Here is an 18342-nt window from a genome sequence, read left to right on the forward strand (position 1 = left end):
ACCTTCCCGCTGCGAGGAATGCCGAGCCCCAAAATGGCGGGGGACCAAGACCCCTTTTTCACCCCCCCTTCTGTTGTGAGCCTCAGGAAGTGTCAGATTTGGAGGACGAAGAGACAAAAGCTTTAATGTACCCTGATTTAAGAGAGCTGTCGGAGAGCAGTGGAGATGAGGGGGTAGGTAAAAATGAGTTAGATGTTAGCATGGAAAACAGTTCATCTTCAGATAAGGGGGGGGACGCTGGCAGCTCTGTTTAAACACAAGATTTAGAAGATTTGCAAAAAGAAGGGAGATGTTTGGGAAAAAGTTTTGTATCTGCAAGCTTAGAATTGTGTAAATCAACCAATGCATCATATCCTGAAATGCATTGGAAACAAAGCTGCTTTCAGTCAAACTGCGTGGTTGAAATATGATCGACATTCCTCGCCTCCGAGAAGCTTTTGATATATTATGGTAAACTGTGCAAATTTAGTTTTAATGTGACTCAGAGATAAGCCGCTAGCATAGAGACCCTCCTCTGCTCATTAGAAAGGATTTATAGCTTTACAAACTCAGCTTGTTAGAATTAGAATGTGCCTTTGCATAGTAGCATTGTAACCGTGATGATCTTCCCATTTTAAGAAGAGAAATAAAGATTTACTATTTTGAAAATAAAAGCCTTGAAAACAGAGCTTTTTGGAGTCATTTCTGCTTGACCAGAACACCCTCAGGGAGATTCCGGGCCATCTGACAGGAATCAGCTCCCCCAAACAGTGGGGATTTGGCATCCCCTCGCAGGAGCATGAGAAAAGTCATCTTGCCGTGGCGCTGACCATGCCCCCCCCTCCATACTTCCTTTGTTTTGATCATTTTCAGAAATCGCTTATTTTAGGATCCTTTGGATCAACATGCTTTACAACACAATGAATTTTCTTCAGTTCTAGTGAAGTAAGTTTTTAAGTACAAGTTTAAGGACCTTAAAATGTTTTTTTTGAAGAAACAGCAAAAGGGTGATTAGAACTTTGATTTTGGAAAGTTGCAAACTAAGAATCTGAAATAAGACTTTGGAATTAATTGTAAAAATCCTTCCCATGGGAAAGTGCTTTTGTTTTGAATTCTCTTTACAGTATATATATTTTATAAATGTATTTTTAATTATATTTTATTTCTTTCCTTTTTTCTACTGCATTTTTCCTTTTACTTTGTTTTAGTTTATCTTTTTAATTGTAATTTTAATAAAATTACTATAAAAAAGAACAACAACTCCAACAGGAATTAACAAAATTAATGGAATTTTATTTATAATTTTTAGTTGAAAGCTGTCTGTTTAGAAGAAAGCAGTCAGTTCACTTTACCAAAATACTTCAATTTCCCTGCAGGATCTGGAATTATCTGCAAAAGAAAAAAAAGCATTACTATCAAAACACAGTTTTTATGTGTATGCATAGTTCGTTTTGAAAAACTGTATTATTAATCTATAACTAAAATTATTGTCTTACGTTACATATTTTTAAAAACTTTATTTGCAGCTTTTTTCTTTATCACATTTTCAAAAAAATCTTCAGACTGATTTAAAAACAGAGTTATCACTAGCTCTCTACATTCTATGGATCTACTTTACTTTAAAAAATAGAAGTTAGAAATTCTTTAATAGCTATTTTAGGTCTTTGCTTTAGTCCCATCCAGCATAACTTTGTTTTAGCCACAGCCAATGTCAGTTAAGGAGTTTTGTAAAAATAAGAAATAACATAGTTTCATAAAAAGATTTGAGGAAGACAGGCTGATACTGGCAGGGAGAAAAAGGCTGAAACATATTCAGATGTTTTCACAACTTACATCTAATTCAAATAATCATTTTCTATTGAAGTGCTATAGAATTCAGAGAAAAGTTTGAATATTAATTCAATCTACAATATCAACTCTTAAGAAAACATTTATATAAGAGGCATACTCCCTTTTGAAATAGATTTTTCCAAAGAATTCAAAAAATGAAAAATAAAGCATTAGAAATATAGGAAATAAATAATTTTTTCACTGTGAATTTCTATCTTGAATGAATGAACTAAAATATTTTTTTGGTATTACAGCATTAGCATGTGGTGAAAGAATTATTGCTACATGCTTCAAGTATACTTGAGAGAAAGTTCAGCATTTGAATAGATGTAAATAATTAGTAGTTCAGGTCTGACATAGCCCCTAAATCCACTATGCCAAGCAAGATGACAGATTAATGAAATGTACCTAAAGCATATAAAATGTCACCCGTAGGATTGTAGCAAACATTCATTTTCATGCAGGGTAGAAAACTAGATAGTTAAATAGCACTAAAATGTCCATGTGATATTTTCTGTTAAGACTGTGTGTGTCAATAGACATTTTTCAAATGATAATGCTTAAAAAATACAACTTACTGTTTCACTGCCTGGTTTCCAGCCAGCAGGACAAACTGAGAAAATAATGAAGATTAATATGTTGGTTAAAAATTAACAAATATGCCTTTTTATTCTTGTTCCATAGACTATTGAGTCCAAATACCTACTATAAAGATTTTTTAAAAGATTTTAAAAAAAGATTTTCTGCAAATGAAAATTTGACAGTGAAATCCTAATTCTAGATACCTAGGCCTAGACTAGGCTGAGAGTTTTTCAGCTAACTCTTTGCATCTAGAACATATATGCTAGGATGTAGGCATTGCTTTAGGACTCAATAACATTTTAATTTATTTCTTCATAAACTTATGAAGTGAACATGAAAATCTAATTTTGCTGTGCATATTTCAAAATCTTGTTTTATACAGTAACTAGATGAATGTTTAACCAAATTCAAAGTTAACTTCTGCATATTTTATTATGCTGTAATTCTTAAACCAATGTGTTTAACATCAACACACAAAGAAACATATTAATCATTTGAAAATTAGTAATACAGTGGGGGGGGGGAGTATTTAGTCAGACACCAATTGTGCAAGTTCTCCCACTTAAAAAGATGAGAGGCCTATAATTGACATTATAGGTAGACCTCAACCATGAGACAACATGAGAAAATACATTCAGAAAATCACATTGTCTGATTTTTAATGAATTTATTTGCAAATTATGGTGGAAAATAAGTATTTGGTCAATAACAAAAGTTCATCTCAATACTTTGTTATATATCCTTTGTTGGCAATGACAGAGGTCAAACATTTTCTATAAGTCCTCACAAGGTTGGCACACACTGTTGCTGATATGTTGGCCCATTCCTCCATGCAGATCTCCTCAAGAGCAGTGACGTTTTGGGGCTGTCGCTGGGCAACATGGACTTTCAACTCCCTCCAAAGGTTTTTTATAAGTTTGAGATCTGGAGACTGGCTAGGCCACTCCAAGACCTTAAAATACTTCTTACGAAGCCACTCCTTCGTTGCCCTGGCGGTGTATTTGGGATGATTGTCATGCTGAAAGATCTAGCCAATTTCATCTTCAGTGCCCTTGCTGATGGAAGGTGGTTAGCACTCAAAATCTCACAATAAATGGCCCCATTTATTCTTTTGTACATGGATCAGTCATCTTGGTCCCTTTGCAGAGAAACCGCCCCAAAACATAATTGTCAGGTGCTGCCAGTCAGAATTCAGACAAATAAAACTCAGAGTCCTTTCATTTAAGGTTCAAAGTGAATTTATCAAAATCAGAACTTGAAGCATCAAAAGCAAAGCAAAGTCTGAATAAAATGGCACGTAACCCACATACTAAAACCCCCTTTTCCACCACCCCTGTTGGGCATCCGCCCAATCTCCATTGTCCAGATGCATCCGGTGGTCCAAGATGCTCCTCCCGGGCTTCTCAGGAATGTGCCCGTCTAACGGTCTCGTCAATATCTGGGAAAACGAAACTTAACAACACTTTTCTCCTCCTGCACTTCCCAACCCCCCCTTATTATCTACCCCTCCCTGTCTCTATGACAATCAAGCAAAGAATGCAGCAGCAGGCAGCACAGGTTGACATTAATGTTGCCACCCCCATTCTTCACAGTATGTATGGTGTTCTTTGGATGCAACTCAGCAGTCTTCCTCCTCCAAACACGACGTGTTGTGTTTCTACCAAACAGTTCTACTTTGGTTTCATCTGATCATATGACATTCTCCCAATACTCTTCTGGATCATCCAAATGCTCTCTAGCAAACTTCAGACGGGCCCAGACATGTACTGGCTTAAGCAGTGGGACATGTCTGGCACTGCAGAATCTTGAGTCCCTGGCAGCGTAGTGTGTAACTGATGGTAGCCTTTGTTATGTTGGTCCCAGCTCTCTGCAAGTCATTCACTAGGTTCCCCCATGTGGGTCTGAGATTTTTGCTCACCGTACTTGTGATCATTTTGACCCCACGGGATGAGATCCTTGTGTGTCCAATCAAACTTGGCCAATAAATAATTCTATTCTATTCTGTTTTAAAAATCTGAATAATGATATAAAGAAAGGGAACATCCAACGCTTCCCTTTTTGTATAGTGAGGAGAAAGATACTATAATTTCAGGATTATGCCATCTTGGAGTTTTGAGGGAATAATGAACCGTATTCCAAATCAATGTTCCTTCTAATTTTTTTTCGGTGTGGGCGGAAAGGTATAATGTCTGAAGGGCATTTTCATGCCTGGGCGTTGATCCGTTAGAAAAAAAAGGGAGTCACGTGCAGTGTTCCCTCTAATTTTTTTCCAGTGTGAGCGGAAAAGTATAGTGTCTGAGCAGGAGTCCCTTCGGGACTGGGTGGCATAGAAGTCTAAATAAATAAATAAATAAATAAATAAATAGATAAATAGATAGATAGATAAATAAATAAATAAAATGTGGGTGCACACTATAACGTGTACGCGAGTTCTGACATCCATAATTCGCTCCCGTTCCTTTCTCTCTCCTTCCTCTCTCATCTCTTTCCTTTCTCTCCCTCCCTCTTTCTCTATCCTTTCTATCTCTCACTCTTTCTTTCTCCATCATTCCCTCTTTCCCTCCTTTTCTCTTTCCTTCCTCTCCCTCCTTTATCTCTTTCTTTCTCTCACTCCTTCATTCCCTCTTTCTCTTTCCCTCCCTCCCTCTTTCTATTCATTATATCTCTTTCTTTCTTTGTTTCTCTTCCTCCTTCATTCCCTCTTTCTCTTTCCCTCCCTCCCTTTCTCTCCCCCCTCCCTTTCTCTCTATCCTCTATATCTCTCACTCTTTCTTTGTTTCTCTTCCTCCTTCATTCCCTCTTTCTCTCCCTCCTTTTCTCTCTTTCCTTTCTCTCCCTCCCTTTCTCTCTCCTTTATGTCTCTTTCTTTCTCTCCCTCCTTCATTCCCTTTCTCTTTCCCTCCCTCTTTCTCTCTATCCTTTCTGTCTCTCACTCTTTCTTTCTCCCTCCATCATTCCCTCTTTCTCTCCCTCCTTTTCTCTTTTGTTTCTCTCCCTCCTTTATATCTCTCTTTCTTTCTCTCCCTCCTTCATACCCTCTTTCTCTTTTCCTCCCTCCCTCTTTCTCTCTATCCATTATATCTCTTTCTTTGTTTCTCTTCCTCCTTCATTCCCTCTTTCTCTTTCCCTCCCTCCCTTTCTCTCTTTCTCTCTATCCATTATATCTCTCTCTTTCTTTCTCTTCCTCCTTCATTCCCTCTTTCTCTCCCACCTTTTCTCTTTCCTTTCTCTCCCTCCCTTTCTCTCTCTCCTTTATATCTCTCTTTCTTTCTCTCCCTCCTTCATTCCCTCTTTCTCTTTCCCTCCCTCCCTTTCTCTCCCCCTCCCTTTCTCTCTATCCTCTATATCTCTCACTCTTTCTTTGTTTCTCTTCCTCCTTCATTCCCTTTTTCTCTCCCTCCTTTTCGCTCTCTTTCCTTTCTCTCCCTCCCTCTTTCTCTCCTGGAAGGCCTGTGCCTGCCCTGCCCGGATGGACCACGTTCGGCATCGGCGCCCCTTTGGCAGCCCCTGATCTCCTTCTAAAAGAGTGCACTGGTCAGACAGATAATCCTCGACTTCTGTTTTGACCCCAATGGAGGCCAATGTTTCTATCCTGAGTAAGATGGTTATTAAGTGAGTTCTGCCTCACTTTATCACCTTTCTTGCCACAGTTGTTAAATGAATCCCTGCAGTTGCTTGTCAGAAGATCCCAAAAGATGTTCACATAACATTGGGACATTGCCACCATCATAACTACGGGCCAGTTGTCAAGTGTCCAAAGTTTGATCCAATAACCCCTTTATTTTTCTAACAAAGTCCTTCCTTCCTAGAAGGAAGAATAGAAAGAATAAAATGGAAAAGGGGATTAAAAGGGGATACCAAAAAAAAAAGAAAAGGGTTCTGTTCAGATGAAAGAAATTGGAGTTTGAAAAGGGTTGATTAAGCTTGGAGTATTGTTTTGTTTGCTCTTTTTTAAACTTTAATTATTTTTTCTATTTAGATATATGAATTTAGGAATTGCTGATCTGTTTTAATTAAGTTAGAAGTATTGATTATAATAAGATGTGTAGTAGGTGATACTGATTTGGATTAATTCATAAATGGAATTGAATTTAGAATTGTTGGGGAGATTAATGATATTAATTATTTTTAATTGATTGAAAATAGAGAATACGTAGATTCCCCCCCCCCTTTTTTTTCTTTTCTCAAATTGACTGAAATTTAAGATTAATAATTAAGTGAGAAATGTAGATAAGTATTAATTGGCTAAATGTTAGATGGACTGAAATAATTTTTAAATTTGGGATTAGATAAATGTGCTATTTAGAGGGGGAGGAAGAAGTCTGAAATTCCTATATGTTTATGTTTTTAATTTTTTTTTGTTAACATCTGTTTAAGGTTTTCTTGGTTTATAGAAAAATGTATATAGAAAGCACTTTGGCATAATGGTTAATAAGTTAGAAATATAATTAGTGGTGTAGTTTTTCAAGGAACATTATGGAGGGAATTTAATTAAAATAAAAGTATATACCTGGATGACAAAATTAGAAAAAAAACCTTTTGCAACTTTTTTGATGATTGATTTTCAAAATACTGCATTTTATTCATGGATAATTAGATGGTACACTGTATTGTTTGAATGTATGTTGAGAGAAAATTTTAAAAAAATTTACACCCCCCCAAAAAAGTCCTTCCTTCCTCCATCCTTCCATTCATTTCATTCTTCCTTCCTTCCTTGTTCTGTCCGTTTCTTCTTTCCTTCCTTCCTTTTCCCTCCATTTCTCCTTCCTTCCCTGCCTCCCTCCTTCCTTCCTCTCCACATCTTTTCCCTCTCCCTTTTTTCCCTTCTCTCCCCTTCTCTCTCATTTGTTTCTTTTTCCTCTACCTCATTTTTCCCTCCATCATTTTCTCATTTTTCTTTCTCTCTTTCTATCTCTCCCCTTTCTTTCTTTCTTTCTCTCTCTCTCTTTCTCTCCCCTCTCTTTCCCTCTTTCTCGGTCTCCTCTCTCTCCCTCTTTCTCGGTCTTCTCTCTCTCCCTTTCTCTCTCTCCCCTTTCTCTCTCTCTTTCTCTCCTTCCTCTCTTTTCTCTCCCTCACTCTCTTTCTTTCCTTTCTTTCTTTCCTGGGGCTGCTTGGCCCCCCCCCCACGGATGGCCATCGGGCTGGCGGTGGGCAGCGGATCTGCCCCCTCACAGATGGCCATTGGGGTGGTGGCGGATGCCCCCCCATGGATGGCGGCGGATCCACCTTCCCCAAATGGCCATCGGGCTGGCGGCAGGCCGGAGGATTCATCCCCCCACGGATGGCCTTCGGGCTGGTGGCGGATGCCCCCCCACGGACGGCCATCAGGCTGGCGGCGTGCTGGCGGATCTGCCTTCCCCCACAGATGGCTATTGGGTTGGCGGGGGGGCGGTGGATCTGCCTCCCCCACGGACGGCCATCAGGCTGGGAGCGGATCACCCCCCCTGGATGGCCATTGGGCTGGTGGTGGACCCGCCCCCCCCAAGGATGGCCAATGGGCTGGTGGCAGGCCGGTGGATCCACTCCCCCACAACGATAAGGGGCTTATTTACCTTAGCTGGCGAGCTGAATGGCTGCCGGTGGAAAGAGAAAGGGTTAAAGGGTCTGGGAGGAAAGTGGGCCTGCAATTGGCCCCTTTCTTTCCCATCTTTACTGGAAGGGAACTGTTGCTTCCCTATGATTGCAGAGCAGCAACAGTTCTAATTGCCAATTCTAGTGCAGAGGTTGGACCTCTGTGCTAAAATTGCAATCTTCTGCGCTGAGATTTCAAATCTTGTGCGCTATAGCGCACAGCACAGCTTAGGAGGAAATGTTATAAATTTGTATTTAATTACTGTTACTATCAAAACATTTATTTTATTTATTAGACATTTATCCCCCTTTATTACTTTATAAGTAACTTAAGGAAGTAAACACATATTTCTTTCTTCCTATTTTTCCTACAACAACAAACCTGTGAAATAAGTTGGCCTGAGACAGAGTGACTGATCCAAAATCATCCAGCCAGCTTTCATGCCTAAAACAGGATAGAATTCACCGTCTCCTATTTCTAAGTCAGCACATTAAATATTCCACCAAACTGAATAGAGAAGTACCTTCTCCATGTTTGTCAGTATACTGGAATGCTTGTATTAGACGAAGGGTTTCATCTACCGATCGGCCAACAGGAAGATCATTCATTGTTATTTGTCGAAGAATTTTCTTGTCATCAATAATAAACAGACCTCTGTGAAAAGATGAGAAAAATGAACTATTAAAAATTCATTTTTGTAAATAGTGAAAGCTGTATCTGCTGCAACCCTTTTTTAATGACGTAAACTACAATAAAACAATTTAAAATACTCTACATAGTTTGTATGTTTAATTCCACCATTATTTAAATACATAGAACTTGAATTACTAATACAATTTAAGTAATTATTAACCTAATTTTTAAGGGTTGCACCACATAAGATATAATAACAAATATTTGATTAAAGAAGTTGAGCCATTCTGTATTTCATTTGTCACTGCTGCAATGTCTGTATAAAAAAACCAGAATAGTCAATATTATATACCTAAGAGCATGTCCTTGGTCCTCTAGATAAACTCCATAGTCTTTTGAAATCTGGTGTGTCAAATCAGAAAGGAGAGGTATCGTCACTGGTCCAAGTCCTCCTTGTTTTCGAGGTGTATTTATCCTATTGCAATAAAATGTAGCCAAATGTTTTATTAAAGCATCATTTTATACCTTACGCTAATTTTGAATAATTATTGGTATCATAAATAAACATGTTCCCAAAGCACAACGAAAAATCCATTCCACTGCATAGAATTAAACAAAAAAATTCTTAATGGAAGAATAAAGCAGCCTTGTGATTCTCACCCTTATTGAGATACCTCAATAATGTTATTTTAGTGACTTATACATACCATTAATTCAGATAAATTAAAATTTATGGCATAAGGACTATAAATTGAAATGTTATTGATTTTATAAAAATTTCAGGCATCACATTTGTTTGAATTTTACAGGACTGTAAAACTGAATGGTTCACTACCAATAATTTGCGTAAGTAAAAAGATAGGGAAAAGAACATACCATGCTAAATGAGTGAACTGTGAATCTACTGAGCAAGCTACCACTTCAGCATCAATTGCTCTGAATTCTTCAATTCTGTCACTAAATGCTATTATTTCTGTTGGACACACAAATGTACTGAAGAGAGATTAAAATTAGATATTTTAAAAACTGAAATAATGGTTTAAATGCTGTATTATTTTAATACTATATTACTAATGCATGAATATCTTTTCCATAGTGCTTGACAAAATTTCTTGAGCTGCAACATTATTATATTGAGTACCTAATATTCTATTCTGAACATTTCAGACAAATGCTATGCATGGGCATATCTTTACAATGCCAATGTAACTGTGTATTTTATGACATTAAGATATTAATAAGCACTTATTCGGTAGCACAAATAAATCAATTTCACATTTTCAACTTTTTTCAACATAATTTAGTAAATTTGTGCAATTTTACAGTTGCAAGAATAAGTACATGTTTGTGTATATTCTAAAATTTGTATTCTAGATTTATATATTCCATTTATTAACAGTTGTGCTTAAGAAAGTCAGCAATAATTTATTTATTTATTTATTTGTTTATTCAATTTTTATGCTGCCCTTCTCCTTAGACTCAGGGCGGCTTACAACATGTTAGCAATAGCACTTTTTAACAGAGCCAGCATATTGCCCCCACAATCCGGGTCCTCATTTTACCCACCTCGGAAGGATGGAAGGCTGAGTTGGCCATTTTCAGTACTGTATATCCCTTCTCCCATTTTAATGATTTCGGATATTAAACATGATGGTGCAGTGATTAGAAGGCAGTACTATAGGGCTAGCTTACTGCCCACTCCAAGAGTTTGATTCTGAGCGACTCAAGGTTGATTCAGCCTTCTGAGGTCAGTAAATGTGGACCCAGATCGTTGGGGGCAATATGCTGACTCTGTAAACGGTTTAGAGTGGGCTGTAAAGCACTGTGAAACAGTATATAAATCTAGATGCTATCGCTATTCAACATGGGAGGGAAATCCCTTAATTCCTTTTATCTATTTTTTTGTCTATGTATGGAAATATATATTAAATATTTTTGCTCAATAAACATATTGCAAAAACACATATGTGCTAACACATTAGCTTACAAATCAAGAGGGTAAAAGAAGAAAATAACATATTTTCCTTCAAAATCTGTTAATTTCAGTTCTTTAAACTCTCCATTGATGACAGCTGTTCCTTCCCAGTCAGGTGCTGGTTTAGAAACTAAAACAAGAAACAAAATATGAAAGCATTTAAAATCAACAATTTGATTTTATTTCAAATAAATGGTGATTAAAAAAATTAATAGTGGTGTCACTCAAAGTGAATGAAGTAATATTTTCATTCTAGTAAATGAAAAGTGCAACTTGGTTTGACTATTTAGTAGGCAAAATATTAAACATTTAACTTTTGCTTTTATTATTTGCTGTGGTAATATATAGTCTTGTTAAACTACTAAAATCCATCAACAGTTTTTAAGATGGTAGAAATGCAACCCCAAATGTTTATGGATTGAATTAATGCTTTTGTTGTTGGGGATGATGGCTAAGCTTTATTGTGTGAGGCATTACTTGAAATGTATAAAATAAAGTTAAATTATTTTTAAAACTCTTTTTAAAGTTTTAAAAAATATGGTAAAGGTTAAGCTATGTAAAAGTAGTTACCTATTAAAAGTATTACAGACATTTATTACAAAGCACTAAGTGTCTTTGATAGCTGGCAATATTTAAAGTTTATAATTATTTAAATATAAGATATTTGTGTAATAAGGCTTTGAATATAATAATGCTGTGGCTATTGCCTTTTTGTTAAAGCAATGAATAGAAATGGATTATGTTGACAGCATTTTGTATGCTACAAAAGGTAAATGTTTATGTTTGTAGTGATAAAATATGGTAACAAATTTCTACAAAACATTACTCTTCACATGATTCAGTGTACTGTATAGTTAGCTATCCATCGATCGATCAATAATAGATTACACTGGGGAACAAATTGTAACACAATTTCTGTTGAGTTTGATTTTTGAGTTTTTTTATACTTAATTAAGCATGCTGGTTTCAAAACTGTAGTCAGTTTTCTTCTACTACATCAATTTTTTTCTCTACACCTTATGAGAATTATGAGTTTTTGAGGTTGCAACATGAGCATCAAATTGCATTTTTTACATAGCCATCTTGCTAACTTCTTGGAAAATCTTGGTTCAGTCAATGATGAGCAGGGTAAGCGATTCCACTAAGATTTGAAAGTCATGTAGGCACAGTATCAAGATAGATGGGATATGATGGCTGACTATTGTTGGAGCATTAAGTGAGAATGTCCACAGATTAAATACTTCAGAAAAAGCTATAAACAAAAATTTTAACCTTAATATGTATAATTACCATTCAATAAAAAAGCAACTATTTGTATGAACACAATTTAACTTGCAGTAACTATTATAGCCTTTGTATGAATAAAACTATTGTTTATAAACAATATATTTGGTAAGTTTTTACTTTACTTTAAATGCACAATTTGTATGACTTTTGAGGGTATCCTGTAGCTTAAAAAGTTGATATGATGGGGAAAAAATGTTACTACCACAAAATTTTTACTATCACACTTTGGGCGAGGCTTATGCAGGAGGCCCTGCATTTTTTTTCAACATCTTTCAGTGCTAATTGGGGGCTCTGGGGTGGAGCTCCATTTTTGCTACCCCACTGCATTCCCCACCCCCCAGTCTGGGCAATAGTCCATCCCTGTACACAGAGTATGTAAAAGTACATAGAAGCAGGTATCTAATGCCACTGAAACAAAATTCAGACTTAAGATCATAACTAATAGAGACTGAATCACAATTCAGGTTAGAAAAAAAAAATTAAATTCTTAACTGAGCAATTTTATACCTATCTACATTCTTTTATACGGATCTGTATATTCTCAGTATATAATACTGTACGTTAGAAAGACAACTGATGATGTCATTGGAACATACTTGCAACAGAATATGTATGCGGTATGGCTATTTTAAAATGCCTGATATTTTAAAATTATTTCCCAAGAACTCTGTAATGGATTATTAATACATTTTAGTTTATAAACATAGTCTAAAACATTTGCCTATAATTAAATGATAGTTGCATCAAAGAAATAGGGGAGGGAGGGTGTAGTAGTTTTTCAAATATTTCTAATAAAACTTACAAAATCAAGTAGGTGTATGTCAGATTGAAAGAATAGGTTTTGTCTGTTGTGCCTTTTATTTAATTTATTATGAACTGCTATTATAATCCATTTTTGGAATTTCCCAAGAAACAGAAATTTTTAGAAATGTATTAAAGTGTCGTAATATTTTTCTACCATTTCAAAATTAGGCCCCAAATAAGAGTTTCTAAAATAATGACTCTGATTCTTCTTCTTCTTTGTATGTCTCATTACACCAGCAGCTTTCCTGACGTGTCCTTTGTCTGAAGCTTTATTTAGCAGATATTTGGAACAACATACAATATTTGTGATTGCTATTCAATTTAACCCATTTCTTCTGTGCTCATAGTGGCTATTGAAAAATTTCTGAGTTTCTGAAGAAAGGTTTTTTATTAACTCCATACTGTTGTTATTAAGACATCATATATGAAAAATGAGCAAGACTTGCTGTGATTACTCTTTTCCCGAAGGAACATTGGCATCGCAACATATAAGCGCACCAGCGTGCCTACCGTCCCTCTCCAATTGTTCCCTCTTATCAGTACACGTTTTATGTATCGGGGTGTCCAGGAGGAAAGCATTTTGAAATTCCCTGATATTTCCGACATTTCCCTGTAACTTGTGATCTAGTTAAGGCACAGTCGTAGATGACGTCATACCAAACGGCTAAGCCATGGAGAAATATCAGTAGCTGAGGAAGCAAGTTGTTGCCACATTTTTGCTTGACTCTACCAGGTAGCACAATCCATTTTTTAACCTGATTTTCCCCTGACTTTTAAACATTTTAATACAGTTTGTTCCCCCTGAAAAAGTTTTTTTAACGAATTCCCTGATATTTCCTGAACCGCCGATTTCCCTGTTTTTCAGGTTTGCTGGACAACCAGTGCATATAAACCATGTTGTATCTAGGTATATTACAAATACTAGCTAGCTAGGTAAATAAATATCTTTCAGGCTCTACCACGAGCCTTTGTGTCACTATGCAATGCATCAGTTTGCTCCTTAATAGCACTCCTGATGTGTTGGACTTCCCACGGCCTCCCACCCTAAATGCAAACCATTCTTGAGCCTGACTGAGGAAGACCAAATGTTCTTAAGGGCAATAAAAACAGGCGCTGTGCGGAAAGGACGGCTTTTCAAGCAGGGTCTTTGCGGACCCGACGCCAGCAACGTTAGGAAGCCCAGCTTGCAATTAGGAAAGATACAGCTAAGGTGACGGGGCTTCGGGGCTTTCCCTCACCCAAGGACTGAAAAGACAAGGCAGAGACTGGCTCAGGCAGCTCCACCTCTGGTTCCCCTCTCCCGGCCATATGGTGTGGCGGTCTTTTTGTGCACTTACTCTTGGCCTTGCTGAGGTGGAGTGAGTGGTCTTTGACGGGCACCCGCGATGCCTCGCCAGGATACACCTCGCCCCCGGCGTAATAGTGGCACTTCTCGTCGCCATAGCCGAAGCTCTGGGCAGCCTCAGCGGTCCCTACCTCCTCGGACATTGTGGCCGCCAATATCAGCAAAACCATGGAGCAGACTGCTAACGGTTCTGACACGGGTTTCAACCGCCGGCGCCTCCCGCTCAGCCTCGCTGCCTCCTGGCTTTTGCTCGGAGGCCCGTGTGCCAGCCTTCCGACCTCCATAGTCTGCAGATCAGCCGCACGTCTCGCTGGCGCAACTGGCAGAACAAAAGGGAAGGCAGGCCCGGAGGAGGAAGAACCAACCAACCGAGCTGTTTTCTAGGGCGGGGCCGACGGTCGTCCCACCCTGGGGGACGCGCAAGCACGGCAACTACCGCGCTTCCACTTTTCGTTTCGTAGACACGCGCAGCTGGCTGTGGATGTGGAATGATATTGATTGAGAAGCCTTCTCCGTTCTCTTAAAGTAATTGTTCAGGAGCTGAAAGCCAGTTCTTGTAAAACTACAGGGTAAAACTCAAGGCCAATCGACAAAGCCCATTCTTTCCACAGCTCACTCTTCCTTGGGGGAGACGCAGTTGCTTCTATGGGGCTGAGAGTCAACAGCAGCAGCAGCAGTCTGGGATGGCAGGCAGATGTCCTGGGGCTGCTGCATATGCACACCGCTTGCCATCTTGGAGCACTGCTGCCAACCCTCGCAGCCCCATAGTAGCAGCAGCTGCGTTTCCACCAAGGAGTGGCCGCCCACCCACTGGCCGGGCTGGGCTGGATGCCGACTTTTGAAGGCAAGCGGCATGGGAGTTGCTAGCTCTTTTCCCCATGGCCAGCTGGCCCCGATATGCTTGCTTGCCTTCTACACGGCCTTCTACTCGCCTGTCTTTGTAAGCTGGCCGCGGGGAACACCGGGAAGGCCTCTTGGAAAGCAGGCAAATATGTTGAGGCTGCGGGCCACAAGCAATGGAGTAGGGATGGTGGGGGGCAGGGGCAACTGGGTAGGCAGTGACTTTGTAGGCTTACCTGTCAGGCAGATCGGGGCACAGTGCTTCAGGTAGGCAAGCTGCAGAACAGAGACTGGGTGGGGCAGGGTAGGCAAACAGTGACCTGAGGACCAGTTTGGAGGGGTAGCCAGCCAGCCACTGCTACCGACAAATTAGACCACATCCGCGAAGGGTTCTCCTGAACTTTCACCCCTGATATAGAACAACAAAATAGTTCCCAGGAACATCCTGCTCCATAGAAATGGGGTCAGAGAGCTGCCCAGGAGCACAAACACAAGGCTACAAGTGGTATTCAGGTTCCGAGCAGTTCTGGAGCCCACCAAGCTATACTTGTAGAACTGATAGTCATTTAAAAAAATTTCATCACTGCCACAAGAAATACACTGTAAGATAACAAAGCAAAGAATGAGCATGGACAAAGAACATGGGCAGGAGATTGCCCACATTGAGCAACTAACTTTTGTCTCTAATTAGACAATTAAAATACCAATTGTAGTTTAACAAACCTGAAGTTACCCCAAAATGCCAATACAGTGATCCCCCGATCATTGCGGGGGTTCCGTTCCAGGACCCCCCCGCAACGAGCGGGTTTTCGCGAAGTAGCGCTGCGGAAGTAAAAACACCATCTGCGCATGCGCAGATGGTGTTTTTACTTCCGCAGCGCTAGCGAGGAGCCGAAGATTGGGGGCGGCGCGGCTGTTTTAAAACGTCGCCGCCGGCATGGGGGGGCTTCCTAGCAGCCCCCCAAACCCGGGTTGGGGGTCTGGGGGGTGCTGGCAAGGCCCCCATGTCGGCAGCGACGTTTTAAAACAGCCGCGCCGCCCCCAATCTTCGGCTCCTCACTAGCGGGCAGGCAGGCGGCGGACAAGCCGTTCGCTGGCGCTCGCTCTCGCCGCTTTCCAGCTGAGTCCTCAAGCGAATTCGCTTCAGGACTCAGCTGGGAAGCGGCGAGAATGAACGGCGTGGGCGGGCGAAGGGCGGGCGGCAGCGAGGAGTTTGCGTGGGCGGTGGGGAAACTCCTTGCTGATGCCCGCTGCTCGCCCTCCCGCCAGCAAGAGGGGGAAGACCCAGGGAAGCCGCCCAGCAGCTGATCTGCCCGGCGCCATCTACGCATGCGTGCCCATAGAAAAAAGGGCACGCATGCGCAGATGGTGTTTTGACTTCCGGGTTGAAAAATTGCAAATTAGCCTGTTCGCAATGGTCGGGGACGCAATAACCGGGGGATCACTGTATTCTAATATCTTCAGTTCATTGAACAGTCTAGATCAGGGGTAGGCAAAGTTGGCTCTTCTATGGCATGTGGACTTCAACTCCCAGAATTCCTGAGCTAGCATGATTGGTTCAGGAATTCTGGAAGTTAAAGTCCACAAGTCATAGAAGAGCCAACTTTGCCTTCCCTTGCCTTCCCCTGGTCTAGATGACTAGTTCTTCCACTGGTCCCTTTACTCAAGTGTAGAGAAACCCTTTTTTTTTGTTCTCACAGTGGTTTCAGCACTTAATACCCCTTGGAATGGTCCTTCCCAGTTCAGCTATAACTTTTCCTCTTTCCAAGTTTTGGTTAGGACCCAATCTCTAGCTCTATAAGAATGTATCGTAAAGTCCAAAGGTGGAGTTTGAGCTCCCAATTTGATACTCCGAGACCACCCCTTAGTTTGTGGTCTTGCATATATGTGATTTTTATTCTTGCTTTTCTTTTGGACCAAATAAATTGTTGTGTAATTTTTTAAAAGATTAACAAAGAAGGATTTATTTAATTTAATTGGTGCCATTTGGAATAAGAATAAAATTTTGGGAAGAGTATTCATTTTTATTATTGCAATTTTTCCCAGAAGCAATAATTGTAATCTGTACCATGTCTCTAGAGCTTCCCTTATTTTTTGAATTGTCTTATCATAATTGTCTTTCTTTATGGAACTGTATTTGGATATTAGTGTCAAATCTAAATATTTGACTCTTTTTGCCGTATCAATATTAAGCAAATTCTCCAGTTCACTGTTTTGTTTACTAGGCATATTTTTAGTTAAAATCTTGGTTTTTGCCCTCTTGATTTTAAGACCAGCAATCTTTCCAAATTTTTTGATAGTCCTGTGATTAATGGATCTTCAACCATGAAAACTACATTGTTGGCATACGCATGGAGTTTTTATTCCTCCTTTCCTATTTTTAATCCTTGTGTTTCCTTTTTATTTCTGATATTCCTTAATAAGCATTCCTGAGCCAGAATAAAAATTAATGGGGTTAACAGACAGTCTTGCCTCATCCCCTTTTTAATAGAAATTTTATCGGTTGTATCTGTATTAAATAATATTCTTGCTGTTTGCTGACTCTAAATGTTATAAATTAATTGTATGAAGTTTTTCACCGAATTTCATTATTTGTAATTACATTTTAAAGTACTGCCAATTAATTTTGTCAAAAGCTTTCTCTGCATCTAAAAATATATAGGCTACTTGTTTCTCTATGTGGATATCAGAGTACTCCAGGGAGTCTAAAATTACTCTGGTATTGTTTTTAATTTGGCAATGGGGTAGAAAACCGTTTTGGTCTGAGTGGATACATTTGTTAAGAATCCATTTTATTCTTTAGAAACATAGAAACATAAAAGCTTGACACAGGGTCGCCGATAGGGTGGTACTACTGGGAGTGGCGTCACGGGCCCGGGGAATTTGGAAAATGGGGGGGCGGCGCCCGCCAAAAACTCCCCAACCCAGATTGCGATGGGGAAAAGCGCGCCAAGGAAAGCAAAAGGACCAGAGACACCTCGCCAAACTTCGCCTCTGCGGAGCTTCTCTGACCGCGGCCCGCACCTTCTTCCCACCCCCACGAGGAAAGAAGGCAGGGAGGCTGGCAGACAGGCAGGGAGCCCTGATCGCAGCCGCGGAAGAAAGCGCGGGGGTGACTTGGCCCTACGGAAGCCAAGCCGCGCTGCTGGGGAAGCCGGGAGAGGACTGAGCCTGGCCGGCTTCTCCGCCGGCCTTGTGTGTCCCCCAAGGATTGCGAGGGCAAGAGAGCAGCGCCTTTCGGCCTCCGGAGGTGCTGGGCCGGGGATTCGGGGATTCCCCTCCTGGAAACCGGGCAGGGGGCGGAGTGGCTGTCTGGGCCCCCTCGGACTCTCTTGGGCTTTTTTCGGCCCCACTCGAGGGGAAAAGCGGTCCAGGACCCGGGGCCTCCAGGGATGGAGGGCGCTTCATTCAGCCCGGAAGGGTTGTGGGGTTTCCCAGGGAAAAGCTCTCTGCCCAGCAGGAGGAAAGAAGGGGCGCCTGTCTCGTTCTGCCACT

At 40.2% G+C, this 18342-nt stretch overlaps 1 protein-coding gene across 1 annotated transcript; it reads right to left on the minus strand.

Moving 5' to 3' along the window:
- Positions 1-1251: 1251 nt before the first annotated feature.
- PRDX4 (peroxiredoxin 4) lies at positions 1252-14400 on the minus strand. Its single transcript, XM_070750613.1, has 7 exons — positions 14000-14400; positions 10584-10701; positions 9473-9589; positions 8949-9071; positions 8487-8617; positions 2388-2422; positions 1252-1368 (listed from the first exon to the last, which is right to left on the minus strand). Exons 1-7 carry the CDS (start codon positions 14289-14291, stop codon positions 1318-1320), a joined length of 867 nt encoding a protein of 288 aa, XP_070606714.1. The 5' UTR covers positions 14292-14400; the 3' UTR covers positions 1252-1317.
- Between the last annotated feature and the right edge of the window lie 3942 nt (positions 14401-18342).

This window comes from Erythrolamprus reginae, chromosome 4 (genome assembly GCF_031021105.1).
Source record: "Erythrolamprus reginae isolate rEryReg1 chromosome 4, rEryReg1.hap1, whole genome shotgun sequence".
NCBI classification, from domain to species: domain Eukaryota; kingdom Metazoa; phylum Chordata; class Lepidosauria; order Squamata; family Dipsadidae; genus Erythrolamprus; species Erythrolamprus reginae.